This window comes from Leptonychotes weddellii, chromosome 5 (assembly GCF_054177405.1).
Source record: "Leptonychotes weddellii isolate Sample4059 chromosome 5, ASM5417740v2, whole genome shotgun sequence".
Lineage (NCBI taxonomy): Eukaryota > Metazoa > Chordata > Mammalia > Carnivora > Phocidae > Leptonychotes > Leptonychotes weddellii.
Genome location: NC_138373.1, coordinates 117,247,847 through 117,263,550, shown reverse-complemented (window position 1 = coordinate 117,263,550; position 15,704 = coordinate 117,247,847). Strand labels below are relative to the sequence as shown.

The window sequence follows — 15,704 nt, the reverse complement described above, 5'->3', positions numbered from 1 at the left end:
CCTGCACTGGAGGCCTCCGCCACAATACTGATGATCTATTACTTGCTGGATTTCCATGATCTGAATAGAACTAATGGTTGTATCAATCCCTGAATTGAGAAGAAATAGAGAAAAGAAAGTAAACTCTTCTGCAGAGGAAGAATATTGTGCTTCAGCGACGTCTCCAATTTACCAAAAGTGAAAGAAGAGTTTCCTAGATAAATGGGTTCCATTTGCATTCAAATGGAAAAAGAAGGGGAGGGAAAGGGAGAAGGCTTTTGTTGTTGTTGTTACAGTAAATTTTAAGAAAACTCATAAAAATCCAGATTCCAAAAGGCAGCCCCATAACATCCAAAAAAATTTCTGGACCCTGGAAGTCCTACTAAATTGACATTTATTGAAAACGGAGGGTGCAATGTGAAATGCTATCTGGCCAAGAAAGAAAGCTTTAAAAAACTTAGAAAACAGAAAACAAGCTAAAAGTACAGTCAGAATCCAAGAAGGTAGGAAGTTCAAAAAAATTATTCAAGTCCATGGAGATCAACCTCCACTTGTCTAGTAGTGAGCGACCATCTCTAAAGCCTCCTTAATGGTTAGACTGGCATTGATTATAAATAAAAGTAATCCCCATGAGTGTTCAAGGGCAGGCTGCATCCTTTGTCCCTGGTCCTCACTCCTGTAATGCTTTTACAGCCTGTTGCTACTCTGCCCAGCTCCCCGAAGTCAAAGAATAGTCACTTAGATGTAAACTTACAGTCACTCCCCCAGTCAGGGCTGGTTAGTGCATCTCTTGCCAGGAATGACAAGCTTCTGTCTTCTGAAGAGGAAAAAAAGTCTGTCAAACTTTAATTAAGGCTTGGTCAGGATGAGAAGAAACCCAGTATGTGCCCCTCTGTCTCTGTCAGTTGAATGTTTCCACACCCTTTCTCTCTCCTACCTTTCGACCCATCCAATGCCTACCCGCATTTCTTACGGATCTAGTATGTTCTCACCTTCCTCCAAGAAGCCATCTGTTTTGGGCTGAATTGTGTTCCCCAAACTCTTGCGTTGAAGCCTAACCTCTCAGAATATGACTGTACTTTGAGATAGGGCCTTTCCAGAGGCAATTAAGTTAAAATGAAGCTGTTACGCTGGGCCCTAATCCAATCTGGCTGGTGTCCCTCCCTATAAGAAGAGATTAGGACACTCGAGACACCAAGGACAGGACGGGCAGAGAGGAAAGAACTTGCAAGGACACAGCGCAAAGGTGGCTATCTGTGAGTCCAGAAACCAGACCTGCTAACACCCTGATTTTGGACTTCCTGCCTCCAGAACTGTGAGAAAATAAATTTTGTTTCTGGAGTTGCCCAGCCTGTGGTACTGTGTTATAGCGGCCCGTGCAGATCGCACGGCCCCTCCGTTCTGATGTCATGGCATTACTGCCTTAACCATCCAGGGGGTGATCAGTTAGTCATCTGTCACCACATCAGAAGCATGTCATCTGTTTTATTACTTAACTTGTATGTATTTTGCCCTTTCTTGACAACTCCAGAATAGGGAACCTCTATTAAAATTCTCTGATTCCTAGGTAACTCCTAGCATAATGTGATCCACACAGGAAAAAAGAGAGATGCGGGGGACGGGGGGAGGGGGAGGTAGCGGAGCTGGCTTGTGCAGAAGGAAGCGGGGGAGTGGTTTTGCCCTGTCATAGCCAAAAAGGCAGTTTAAAAGCAGTTTTGGAAAGGTAACTATTCAGAGGATTGTTGGTAAGGTTTTGGGGGGAAAAACATCTTCTTAAAGTGAATGGTGAAGGCAATTATTTAGTGGGTTGCTAAACAAGTCTTTAAAAAGAATTCTGAATTTTTTTTAATTTGCTGATTTTTTCTCAAGTATATGTACTGTTCACTGTATTCCTTCGTTTGCATTAAATAATGTTTATATTTTTCAGCATAGTTTGGGGCAAAACACAAAGACAGTAACCTCATTTAACAAGAGACATAAGTTAATACAAGGTGTGCTGCTTGCTTAGGAAGCAAAGAGAGGCGAGATCTAAAACAAGTTTCTATTCAAGTTTCTGTGTGGAATTTCAGGAAAGCAAAGGCTAGAGTGCATGTTACTTGGGCGCCATCACTCCTAAGTAAATCTGCCCTGGTTAGTACTTCTTACACTAGGCACACGGGCTTGTTTACCTGTCCACAAAACTGACTGCGAGCTTCTGGAAGCCTGCCAGCATCTTGTGCACCTTGCCGTCGCCCCAGGCAAGGCAATCCTGGGCTCTCTGCAGGCGCTCAACAAATATTTGTGGGAGGATGGAAGGAAGAGGGGCAGGGAAGGAAGAAGGAGAGTCAATCATATACCCTCCAGAAAAATGTTTCCTCTTACACACTCAAAGGGGAAATCGCCAGCAGATGGGTGCAGAGGGGATGCTGGGAATGGACATGGGAGCCTGAGCTCCTTCATCCTGTTGGCAAAGGGGAGTGAGACAGAATTTGAAGGAGAGGCAGGTTTCCTGAGCATCTTGCCTAACATGAGCCTTTTCATTAAAAAGAAATGGATCTTGATACATGAGGATTTTCTAGAAAATTGAATATATATTTCCCTTTAGATACAAATATATGTGCTGTCCAAAAGGCCTCTAGATTTCTTGGATTCCAGCTATTCCAGTAATAATTGTCAAGCACATGTCCCCTGCTATGAGTTTTGCTTATGATTGCTCCCACAGAAGGATGTGAATTTATACGGCAAATGAAACATAAAAAGAAGGGGAAACCAGAATTTCTCCATCCTGTCTGTTTTCATCCTTTACCTTTTTTTCCCTACTTTTCCACTGAATTTGCAGGAACAGGGCTCATTATAAATTTTGGCAACAGAATTACAGAGTTGCCTCATTTTCACAGAAGCATGTTTCCAGGTTCCTGGAGACATAGAATCCTATGATAGAATTTAGTATCTGATGGGATAACGGTAGTTTTAAAAACAGTAATAAAAAGGTAAATTTGAGAGATAATCTTGCAGATTAGAATTATGAAAATGGCTTTTCAGACTCAGGATTGGAAATAAATTTTAAATCTCCTATAGAACAAATCTCCAATTTGTCACTTCTCTGAGGCAAGACTATTCAATTCCGAAAGGCTAATTATCGGAAAACCATTAACTCTCCTGTAGTCAAACAGGGGTGGCTCTCATTTTATAAATGCCTTCCAGTAATATTCACTATAAACTTAATATACACTCCCAGTGGTTTTTCACTGTGAAGCTGGAGATAGATTTCGCAATCAGCGGAAAAGATCTCCCAATAAACTAAATTAGAAACTTCTGGAGAGGAGAGATTTAAGATGGTGTCCAATCAAAGCATATCCTGTTGTGGTAGAATGTGTATATAGCATTACTTATAAAATTGTGCTGTATGGCTGAGTTCCAAAACAGCATCTTGGATACCTTTTTCTTTCCTGATTGAACCAGACTCATGCCAAGAAAAAGTCAATGAGCCCAACCAGTTGATGACTGGTGTCCTTTAACACAGGGAGCCAGTTTCTTTCCGCCATTTGCTCTTCTCAGAGTTCTGATCTCCAAAACAAAATAAGCATGAATTCTCACAGCCTTTTAGTTTTATGAGATTTTTAAATCTTCACCAAAATTCTTAACATCTGTAGAATTCCATAGATATTCTCCTCACAAGCTCTTTGCTTTTTCATATCTAACTCTGTCTATTTAAGTCTTTATTGGTTCCATAGATTAAAATCTAATCCATCACACTCAGTTGGCTCCTCAGAGTGGAAGTTCAATATTCCAAAATACCCACTCTCCACCTCTTGATTAGTCTTACCCAAACCTTTTATATTAAGTGGGGAGAGGGGATAACCTTTCTGAAAGACGTTTTACACAATCAGCTTGGGCCCAAAAGAAGAATAATGGCTTGCCCTCAGCATATCATAAAAATACTGATTTCCCTTCCCTTATTTCACTAGTGGTCTTACTCCTTAGGAAAGAAGCTCATAAGTGTGTTCTGGGGCTTGGTAAACTGCTAGATATTACTCTTCATCCTAGAGTGTTATTCCAACTTTTTTTTTTTTCTTAACCCTTGAATTTCTTTTTAAAATTTTTATCCTTTAATTTTTTTTTTTTAAAGATTCTATTTATTTGTCAGAGAAAGATAGCGAACACAAGCAGGGGGATGGCAGGCAGAGGGAGAAGCAGGCTCCCCGCTGAGCAGGGAGCCTGATGCGTGTGACTCGATCCCAGGACCCTGGGATCATGACCTGAGCCGAAGGCAGACGCTCAACAGACTGAGCCACCCAGGCATCCCTATTCTTTAATTTTTAATTAGTTGTGAATGCCTCAGAAACATCTGTTGAAAGAGTTTGCCTGGCTTTCTCCACTTTCAGATTTAGGAACCCCAGGGTCATACAGTGCCCAGGACAGAGGGGAAGGATGGACCAGCAGCAGAAGAGAAGAGGCTTTCTTTACACCCCGAGAAACACACCACATCAGGGACATCTCAGTAGCTATAGGCAAACTTGGGGGAGGGGGATGCCGAAGGGACTTTCTAGAACCACAGGGTGACTACTTTCAGCTTCCTCTAGAGTTGATCCCTGGTACATGTGCACACAGTGCCAAATAAATGGAGGCACAATGGTAGATGGGCAGAAACCCAGGACAGGGAGACAGGGAGACAGGGGACTCAGGTTCCTGTTCCAACTTTGCTAGTAACTTACTGCAGAACCTTAAGCAAGGTCCTGGGCCTCCATTTCATCAGCTGGAAAATGGGTAAGCTGGTATCAATCAGAGGTTTTCCTGACCCAGTCCTTGGAAACCCAGGTGATTGCATAAAGTGGTCAGTGGTGTTTGCGCACTTGAGAAGTAACAACTCTCCCACGGATTTGTACTATTCTTCAAATGTTGCTGTAGGACTAACAAAAATTATTTGATTAAAGCTTAACTGAGTTTAAATTAACATTCTCCTTTTATGTATTTTCTCAGCCAAATAACTGTAAAAGAATAATGAATTAATAGTAGATTCTACAGGTCAAAAAGTTAGGTACCACTGGTGTACTGCTCTCTGACTTTCTACAAGACTCTAAATCCCCAAAAGTTTGCAGGTTTCTAGAAGGTACAGTGAAGAGAACACGTAAATCCTCTCTATCTTTCTCCAGCTGAAAGAGGGAAGAGGGAACAATTCTGCCCGTGTATCGGGGAGCCCGGTAAGGCAGGACTTACATTTCACTTTTAGCCAGAGAAGCTGGTGACTGTGCCTAGGAGGACACAGCCAGGCACTGTGGAGCAGCCCTTCTTTCTCTAGGAGTCTGTTCAGTGTCCCCCATACTTAGGCAATGTAAGACACACAGGCACCTAGTGTCCCAGAGAGGAGAGCAATGAACCTTCATCCAGTTTGATAAGGCTGCTCTGCCCTCCATGTGGAGAGCTGGTTGCTACAGGAAGGAGTTTGCTCAAGGGTCAAGAACATTTTTGAAAATGAAGATTGGATCAGTCCATGACCTCTTCCTGTGCAGGATCCATGGTTACACATCTCTCATAGGTGAGATGGTCTCTTCTGAGGACTGCTCTCAGAAAAGGCCACAGAGTACACCCCAGGTGGACTCCCAAGGTAGGTGAAGGGTTTACAGCCACAAGGGTTCATGTGCTTTTGCAAGAGATGAAGGCTTTGGGGGATTTTTTTTTAAACAGCACTGGACTTTTCCATATTTGAAACTACGGAGAATATGATGACAGAAACACATTCATTTCTTCACGGTGAAGCTTTATCTTTGCCCTATAGTGATGCATCTGTTCCCAAGTTCAATCAAAAGTTGCTTTCATGAGAAAAACAGTGCGAGCACTGCCTCCTACAGGCGCAGGGAAAAACTCTCTATGCCTCATCTCCTCATTGGAAAGAAAGGAGGTAACAGTGCCTGTCTTTTAGGCTTGTGGGGATGGAATGGTTTATTCATGTAGATTCCTTACGGCTGTGCATTTGTATACAGTAATAGCTCATTATATGATGTGATGATGATGATGATGATGATTCGTAAAAGTTATTCAACTCTAGGTTATGCAATAATATCAAAAGGAAAAAGAAATCACACTGTTGCCCCCAAACTTCAACCAATGACCATATTGTACATGTCAGTCATTTGGACTGCTCAAAAATATTCTAGTTCATCTTCTTCTAGGCATATGTTAGGTCTGCACTTTATCAACTGTTTTTAAATGAGACATGACCAATGTCACTCGCTTTAGCCAATAAAATGTAAGCAGAAGTGACATGTGCTACACCTAGGTGGGAGCTTTAAGAGCCGTGTTCTCTTACCACTGCTACAGAGATTGCAGAAATACAGATTGAGATGGAGTCTCCATTAGTGAGGTTCTAAAGGATGTGATGAGTGAGAGCCCTCTTTTGATCCACATCTGACATAGAGAGTCAGAAATAAATTTTTGCCACATTATGCCACTGTAATTTGGAGGCTGCTGTCGCCACAGCATCCTGATAGATAAGCCATGCTAATATGTATCTATTGCTATTACTGTCATCATTATTCTATAGACTTGGGGATGTGCAGAAGGTTCGCAAAAACAATAATGAATCAGTATACATTTGGATTCCATTACCGAGATAATTATACATTTGGATTCCATTACAGAGATAATTATAGTTTTAACCCTTGATCAAGCCTCCATAATTTTTTAACATGAAAAATCTGCTTCTTAAAAAAAATTCTGTGTGTGTGTGTGTCCCTAGGAGGAAGAAGTAGATATTCTGACAGTGGTTGTGATTTTCAGACTTGCAGCTTATCCTGAACTCATTAGAGTTCCAAAGCCTTTTACATGTTGCCCTACTTGGTTTGGGCAGAAAGCCCAGATTCGACATCATTTTATAAGTTCTAAGTGAGCCAGAAAATCTACCCAACCACCCAGGATTACTTTACATGTTCTACTACTACTAATGTTGTTGGCAATGGACAAATGAGACAAATGAGATCTTTTCACTTACTCAGCCATAATTTCATCCCTGGGCAGGGAACTCAATATTATAAGGGGACTGCAAGTTTGTGCACTTGTGTTTTTAAAGAGCTTGCCACCCTAAAGAGAAAAGTAGAACCATTGTCTGGAACCATTAACGGATTAGGCAAGTAGATATTTGAAAAGAAAAACATGTCAGGTTTCAGAGTCCCAGAGGCTTCTCTTTGAACATCCTTTACCTGCCCACAGCCTCTGATGGGTTTCCTCCTCCTGAGACCACCTTCGCGCAGGACTGGAGGGGACTCTTCTCTTTCCCTGGATGGGGCAGCAGTAAGTCTCCTGACAGGGCAGGATCTCACAGAAAGTGATTTCTGGTACTTGGAAGGAGGACTGTGTGGTCACCAGGGACGTATTGGGTGCTGCAGAGCATTGGGCAGAGAGGAGGGAAGTGACAAGGTTAACCTGAAAGGCTGGTTCTTTTGTCGACAATTCACAGGAAACATGGGGCTGGATTTGAGAGTGAGGAATGTGAAAATCTTAAATCTCACCTGTGGGAGAGGCTGTGGGCGGCAGGGCGGGCTCCTGAGAGCTTGTGATATTGCTGGAGGAAGAAAACAAAGTGATTACCGAAGGAGGCCTTCAAGAATCCTTCTCTCCAAAGGAAAACAAGACCAAAACTCTCACCTCGGAGGGAGACTTGGGGCACGTTGATTTTGATCTTTTAAGCTAAGTATGTACAGGGAGACTATCGTCAAGGCACTGTTAAAAAAAGAAGAAGAAGAAGAAGAAGAAGGAAGCATTATGTGCCAGATTTGAGTTCATCTCCATCTCACACAACCAGCCGGTCAGAGATTACACTGTCACAGGCTACACAGATGGGAGGGGTGCGGCCTCGGCTGAGAGTCGCACCATGGAAACCAGCACCGTTCTGCTTCAGGGCAGAAGGCCCTCACCTTCCTAGAGCAAAGAGTCTCTGGGGTACTCCTCACTGATGGATTTTTCCTGAGAGCAGCCCCCTGGCCCTGCAAGCTGCCTCAGAAGCATCTGTCACAGGTGGAAGATTATGGGTGGAAGATTATGAGCGGAAGCTGTAAATCGCTGGAGGCAGCCCCTGCTCCTTGCAGGAAAAAGTCAGAGCAGAGTTCACATCCCACTGGCGGGGGGCGTCCGCCCTGTGGCCCCGAAAGGCCACCCGGGTTTAGTCAGCTGTAGACGCTAACCCCTTGGCTGCTTCTCTGACATCTTCCGGCTGCCTGTCTTTTCAGAGCAAAAAGCGCCAAATTGGAGGAGAGAGGAAGGAGAAGAAATGCAATGTAGCATCCATTTCCACACTGTGTGACTTCAAAATAATGACTCTTTTTCCTCCAATTATCAGAACTTACATATTCAAACAGAAGCTTTTCTGAAAGGTTCGGAGCCCGGGGAAGCTATTCTCCCAATGCTCTTGCATCCAAACACCTAGCATTTTCTTCTCACAGGGGTGTGTGTCTCTGGAACTCTCTCATGAGCCGCACAGGAGAGTCCGCCCACCTCATTACAATCCCACTGTGCGCTGGGTCTGACACAGGGTGACCTGACTTGACTTGCTGCTAGCTTGACTATACACCTGGCTCCCTAGACTCGACTCCTCGTTATATTGCTCCCATTCAAAGGTGGTGGGTTTACTATTATTAAATATACACGAGGAAATGTGCCATGCGTTTGAATTCCATTCATAAAGAAAAAATTTCCAGAGTGTTCTCAGCAGCAGCTGGTTACTGCCCAGCAGGCACAACCCTGTCTGGGGAAAGTGGTGCTGAGCCCCAAAGATGCTATCAGACAGAATCCGTGGTGTCACCCTGGCAACTGCTTGCTGTGATCCAGTCTCCCTCTCTTTGTTCTCCCCCGCTATTTCCCTATAACTAATCCTGAAGAGCTCTTTCTAATTTGTCTCTGGCATCTACTTCAGTGCATGACCCAGAGAACTTCTAGAATTGTGGAATGACATGGACATCTGTTCCTTTCTTTGGGGGCAAATTCTGGTTTTGACTCTTCTTGCCACCACAGGCCAGAAACAAAATAACAAGCCCAATAACCTCCCACTTATGATCTTGGTGGACAACAATATTGGAATTCGTAAGATAATTCTGATAAGCGTGTTTAAAAAGCAGTCTCTGTGCATCTGAATTAGACGTCCTATCACCCTGCCATTGGGTTTTCATGGGACTCTGCCTCTCTAGAGAATGCTACTACGTATGTCTGCTAAAGTGGATGCTCACACTCTCCTGAGCTGGGAATCCCAGCAGAGGACAGCTCACGTAGGAGAGTGAGAGAAAGACAACGGCTTCAAACGGGAATTCTGTGTCGTGGTGTCAGATCCTCGTGGATGTTGTGTACAGTGGGCAGTAGCAAGTGAAAAGCTGAAATGCTGAGGGGAGGGAAGGGTACAGAGAGAGACTCACACTATCCTCTATAGCTAGGAAGCTGCGTTAGAGCACGGAACTACCAGCACCTTGGCACTGCCCCTTACTTTGCCTCGGAGAACGACTGTCTCCCTTGAGACAAGGCCCCAAGGCAGTCCTTTCTAACACTCATAAAGCATTTTTTGAGAGATAGATAAATACCCCTGTGAAAATAGCCCTGCGACCATGCAAATAGACTGAGAACAAGAAGGCCCAGAGGACACAGGCAAGATGACTAAGGCCCGAAGCCTGAGGGGCCATCCCAGCCGCAGGTGCCTGCAGACCAGAGCCCAGGGGAAGAGCCCTGCATCTCAGTAAGGGGTGCCTCCCAGCGCCCTGCAGAGGTCCGATGGCACGCAAGTCCCCCACTGCTTGCAGCAAATCCTTCATCCTCACTGTGTTTGCTTGCTTCTGCTGCTGAGTACAGATGCATATATTGTAGATCTTGGGGTTACCTCATAGTCCCTTTCATGTGACGTCTTCACTGAAGAATCTAGAAGAAGCCTAACAAATGGGAGTGTCCAGGGGAGAACAGATTGTCCCTGATTGCCCTCTCGCTCTGTTCCCCCAAGTAGACAGGAAAGAGAACTAACAACTTCAGACAATTATCTGTAAGACTGAAACAAACACACACACACACACACAGCATAGTGAGATACTAAAAATTATCAATTGATTGAAAAAAGAATCATCCTTCATCTCACATTTAAGTACAGAAAGCCCATGTTTTTTTTTTCAGAATAGGAGTTTAAAAAGGGCCCCCTCAGGGCACCTGGGTGGCTCAGTCAGTTAAGCGTTTGCCTTCAGCTCAGGTCATGATCCCAGGGTCCTGGGATCGAGTCCTGCATTGGGCTCCCTGCTCAGCCGGGAGCCTGCTTCCTCCCTCTGCTGCTTGTCCTCTCTCTGTCTCTCTCTCAAGTAAATAAATAAAATCTTTTTTTAAAAAAAGGGCTCCCTTATCTCTAAGCTAAATCCAAGGTCAATGCCCAGTTAAAGGGCTCCCTGTCTTCAAAGTACATAGGTCAGTCCCCAGTTGATAGATGAGAAAAGGAAGATGGGAAGAAAAAAAAAGAGCTTGACAGAGCACAACACTGAAATTTTTCTTACCAAAATGCCATCACAGCAATGAGAGTTATAACCAAGGTCTGGAAAACCCAGTTAGGACACAACTGTTTTTTTCCTGAAAAATAAACCTGTAAAAAAGATTCAGTCAGGAGCCGCGATAAACCAGCAATGCCAATTGGGAGAAGGACCCCTGAAGACTCGCTCCCAGCAGGGATCTTTGCCTCCCAGTGGGCTGGCCAGTGCACTCTCTCCAGCCTACATCTTCCTGCGGTCTGCCCCCTGAAAAGGAAGTTCTTCCAAAGCCTAGCTCAAGCCTCTCCCTTTCCTTGACACTCCAGCTTATAGTCATTTGTCTTTTTGCTAGCATACTGCAGGACCCGTGTCTGAGCCATTCATTTGGTGCTTCTTCTTGAAGTTTTATGAGAGCAGAGGACATATCAGACAAGATACTGTCAGAACCCAGATGTTCATCTCCTTTACTACAACACTTCGGAAAACCAAAAAGTCTTCAAGACATGATGGAATAAATTCCAACAGAAGAGTTTCAGGCATCCTGAAACATCATGGAAAAGACTTTTATGGTCCGAAATAAAAAGTACTCTTTAAATCATACACATCAGTATTCAATACTGCTACCTATTTTTAAGGACAGTTCTGAGCCTGAGTCTTATTGATCCTTATACCCATTCAACAAACATTTATTAAGCACTATTCTGTATAACGCTATAGGGAATCTAAAAATAAGTTACAGTCTCTAGGAAGCCAATGAGGCAAACCTCTAAGACGGATACATATTGGCATAAAAACTTGCTTTTTATGCCATAAAAACTTGCATATGAGGAATGGGCCAGGAACTACAGAACAGACAGCTGTGCAATTGGTGGTGAATCTGGCTGAAAAGATAGGAGAGGTTTTCTGCCCACTTGAATAAGGTGCCCCTGAAATGGGAGCTTCACTCCTAATGCAATAGGGAGTGTTAGTTTGCTTCCTTCTGCGGGGTACAGGGTAAAGTCATGCTTTTGGCTGGAAGAGAATGGGAGGTTGGTGGTCGTTAAGAAATAGTTTAAAATTGGTCTTTATTTGAATTTCTTGGGCTGGTTATCTGAGTAAATAAAGTGTTCCTCAGTGTTATATTGGGGTGGGATTAATCATATAAGCTTTTAACAAATATACAAACCCGTAGGGCTCCTATAACTGAGTCATCCATAGGGCAGCTGGAAGCCACTCTGAATACCAAGAAGTGAACAGCTTATACCATTCTTACATCTCACTGGAACTGTTCAGAGGAGAGTCTAATAATGTGCTGGGCAGAGAAGGGACTCAGTGAAATTTGTTAAATCGACTGGCGTTAATTAGCATTCGTCTCAGGTAAGAGCTCCCCCCTCCAACCTACTCCCCACAGCTGCTGGATTATTTTCAATCTCCATGCTTTTGCTTCAAATCCTTTGACCTAGTGTAGGGAAATGACCTAAGACCTGGAGTCAGGCTTGGGGCCAGGTGTTGAACAAGTCATCTAAATGTCATTGATCCTCATTTCCCTCCTCAATAAGACAGGAATGATAAAATAATACCTGCCAACATTTTCAGAGTTATTGGGTGGGTCCAACTAATCCTGCAATGGTTCTCAAATTCAGGTCCACATGAGAATTACTTTGGAATTTATTAAAAACCAAAATGCCCTAGAAAATTCTGCGCAAAAGCCTGAAGGCCTTCCCACCTCACGCCAACCACCAACACACAGCGGGGATCACCCATCTATCTCTTGGAAGTAGAGAAAGAAGGAAGGAAAAGGAACACTAGATTGGATGAGAGCTACTCAGGAGACCTCAATCTTCCTCCAGAACAAGCACCACCATCGGCAGTTGTGCGGAAGTTGAGGCAAGGCCCAGCCAGGTTTCTTACCATGTGGTAAGGCCCACAGACTGCTCACAGCCAGCACTTTGCTCATGAATGTACCCACCCAACCCAAGAGTAGCACACTCCCCCTACACACATATGTTTCAATGACCCAATGATCACGGAGGCTCTGGAGAACAGAGGATACCTAGGGGTTGGTGTCATGGAAGGGAAAGTGAACCTCAGGGAAATAGCCAAGACCTCCTGCAAAGACAGCACAGGGGAAGCAAAACATCCCCATTACTTGTACTTTATCAAGCTCCCTGGAAGACTCTGATAACATGCCAAAGTATGAGAACCACTCAAATAGTGGGTTTGAAAATGCTAATAAGAGTGAACACTTGGGGTGCTTGGGTGGCTCAGTTGGTTAAGCATCTGACTCTTGATCTCAGCTCAGGTCTCAATCTCAAGGTCGTGAGTTCAAGCCCTGCACTGGGCTTAATGCTGGACATGGAGCCTACTAAATTAAAAAAAAAAGAGTGAACTCATATAGCACTTATTACGTGCCATATTCTCTTCTGAGTGCTTTATATCTACTAATTTATTTATGTTTCTTTTTTCCACTATATATACTAATTTATTTAGCCCTCATGATAATCCTTAACAATCTTATGAGGCAGGTAATGTTATCATCCCCAATTTATGGAGAAGGGAAAAAATGAAGGCTAAGTTCCTTATGTAAGATCACACGGCTAGTAAGTCACCGAGCCAGGATTAAACCATCAAACATTTGGCTCCAGAATCTGTGCTCCTAACCACCGTGCAATGCTGCCTCCCTTTTTCTGCTTGTAAAGCAAGAGAACACTCTACAACTTAGATATTATTGTTATTACTCAGAAGGTTTTCACGGCTTACCAAGTGAACTCCTTACCAGGTGGTCCAGGATATCTGAGCCCTACCTAGATTCTCAGCCGTATCTTCTACTCTCCTCCCTAACCAACTCTCACCTAATCCTGCAATGAAGCCAGTACCAGCCCCCAGATCTTTGCTTATTCCGTCTCCTCTGGAACCTCTCCTCTACCTAGCCAGAGCTTACTCCTCCTGGAAGGCCCGGCCCCCATAATGCAGCACTCTGAGCCTTTGCAATATTGACCACATCCAGATACAACTGTTCTTTGTATTGTCCTCTGATCTTCCCTGGCTACCTAGAAATTCCTCAGAAGGGGCCATGTCTTACTCACCTTTGTCTGCCTCCCACAAGCTTACGACAGGGACTATAAGAGGCCTCTGAGTTGAATGAGTGCCCTTTAATACCTACATAAATCCTCTACTGTGTCTACAATCCAACCCCCTTCCCACCCCCACCCCACCCCCACCATACCCAAGACACTGAACCACTTAATGTTTTTAATCTTCAGGAAAGATTATCAGACTGGGCTTTCCATTCATGCATTCATTTAACAAATATTTCTTGAGTACCTACTATATGCCAGTCCCTGGGGATGCAGAGTGAGGAAGGCAGACATGGGGCCTGTTCTCATGAATGACACATTCTAGTTAATATTCTGGGATAACTGCAAAATAAAGAGATTCCCTGGGTGCAAAGTGAGAGCTACAGAGGTTGCACGTGACCAAATCGTACCAATCAGGGCCACCATGGATGTAGGTACCATTCCCTCCATCCCACTGCAAACTGGTTAGTACAAAGGGCACCTTTCTTACACAATATTTTTAATTGTTTGTGTTTATTGAGCAAACTGCTATGTGCTGGGCACTGGCTAAGGGCTTCACCTTATTTAATCCTATCACTAATCTTTGCAAGATAGATACTATTATTATATTTCTCAATGCAATTAAGTAACTTGCCCAAGGACACGTCTACATATGTATTTATCCAAGTATTTATGTTTATTGGTATACCAAGTAGCTTGTCAGCAACATAACATTTTAGCAGTTTTTAGTAGAATATTAAACTCTCTCTGAATCCTTTTAGAATAGGTCAGTGCAGTATAACATGAGTAGAGATAAAAGGGGGCAATGGCCCACACACCAGGTCAGCCCTTACCAGGACATAGATTAAGGTCATGAATATCTTCTCCTGGGAAGGGCCACCTGTGCAACACTGGTGGGTCGGAGGGAGCAAGCTGAGTCTCACAGCTATCTGTCTATGAATTGCAGCTAGGAAGGGAATATTGTAGCTTCTCCCTCACTGACACTTCTCTGCATTGGAGAGGGTGTACTTTAAATTATTAAATGATTAACCTCCACCTTTTACTGTACATTTACTGTAAATGTCACCCTGTTTGATAAAAGCTCTCTTTATTCATTAATAAAGCCATTACACTTTACCTTTGCAAGAAAGTGAATACCTATTTCCCCATTTGCACGAACAGTACTAAATATCAAAGGGAAAAGAGGGATTTGGGGATTAATGGAAGTCCCTCTGGGATCTTCTGAAGCCATAGGTAAGGAGTTAGTTCAGTTAAGGCATCCACATGACCTTATAGCCAAGGGCCATATGCAAGTGGAGGCTGATGAATTTCACTTGGGGGTGGGGCAGTATAAACAAAAACTGGCAGAATAGTATTTCTGAAATGAACATGTTTTGTACTCACTTCTCTAAACACCTTTTTGAAAAAACAGTTAGTTTCTAATAAAGGGGTAGTATTTAAATACCTAAAGTGTTGGGGCACTTGGATGCCTCAGTCGGTTAAGCATCTGCCTTCAGCTCAGGTCATGATCTCAGGGTCCTGGAGTCAAGCCCTGCATCACGCTCCCCAGGCAGTCTGCTTCTCCCTCTCCCTCTATCCACCGCTCATGCTCTGTCTCTCTTTCTCTCAAATAAACAAATAAAATCTTAAAAACAAAAACAAAAACAAAAAAAACCAAAACCTTAAGTGTATAAGGATGCAAACTAGGGAGTCTATCAGCAAATAAATAAAGAAAAGCATTCTTGATCAATTTCTCTAAAGACTTTGGGGGTGGTGGTGTATAGAAAACATCATCACTGTTCATTACAAATTTAAGTCTATTTACCTTGTTTTTTTTGGGAAGGGCCCTTCTTGGAGAAGATGCACTAACAGCTCTGCTAAATTTGCTTTAAAAAGAGAGAGAGAATGTTAATTACTATTCAAATGCCTCTCCAGGAGTTATAAGACAAAAGCCCTGGCTGCCACTAACACAGCAAGCAGTATGACTTTTTTTTTGTGATACAGTGCTAATTTAAAAAAGGGAAAGTCAAGGCAATTGAGAGTTCCTTTTGTGGAAAAGAACCTTAGTAAGCATAAATGAATGCATTAAACCTTATATTTTTCTTTTTCTCATAATTAGACCCCCAGGAAATGTGCATTTCCCTCCTTAAGTAATGAAAAAAACAAAACAAAAAAAAAACTTGAAATTTTTTCCCTGAGAACCAAACATGGTTTTCTAAATTTAGAAAAGACCACT

General features: G+C 43.3%; 2 protein-coding genes across 4 annotated transcripts in view; one reads left to right on the top strand and one right to left on the bottom strand.

Annotated features, from left to right (window-relative positions):
• The window catches only part of LOC115940598 (uncharacterized), a 404,464-nt gene that overhangs the window by 211,588 nt on the left and 177,172 nt on the right, over positions 1–15,704 (top strand). The window lies entirely within an intron of this gene.
• The window catches only part of MYRFL (myelin regulatory factor like), a 112,481-nt gene that overhangs the window by 5,766 nt on the left and 91,011 nt on the right, over positions 1–15,704 (bottom strand). The window contains exons 15-21 of the mRNA XM_006732350.3: positions 15,294–15,354; positions 10,464–10,549; positions 7,600–7,674; positions 7,464–7,516; positions 7,155–7,334; positions 734–796; positions 2–89 (exon numbers count right to left, since the gene is read on the bottom strand). Coding sequence (XP_006732413.2) covers positions 2–89; positions 734–796; positions 7,155–7,334; positions 7,464–7,516; positions 7,600–7,674; positions 10,464–10,549; positions 15,294–15,354 — 606 coding nt within the window. The remainder of the gene's footprint in view (position 1; positions 90–733; positions 797–7,154; positions 7,335–7,463; positions 7,517–7,599; positions 7,675–10,463; positions 10,550–15,293; positions 15,355–15,704) is intronic.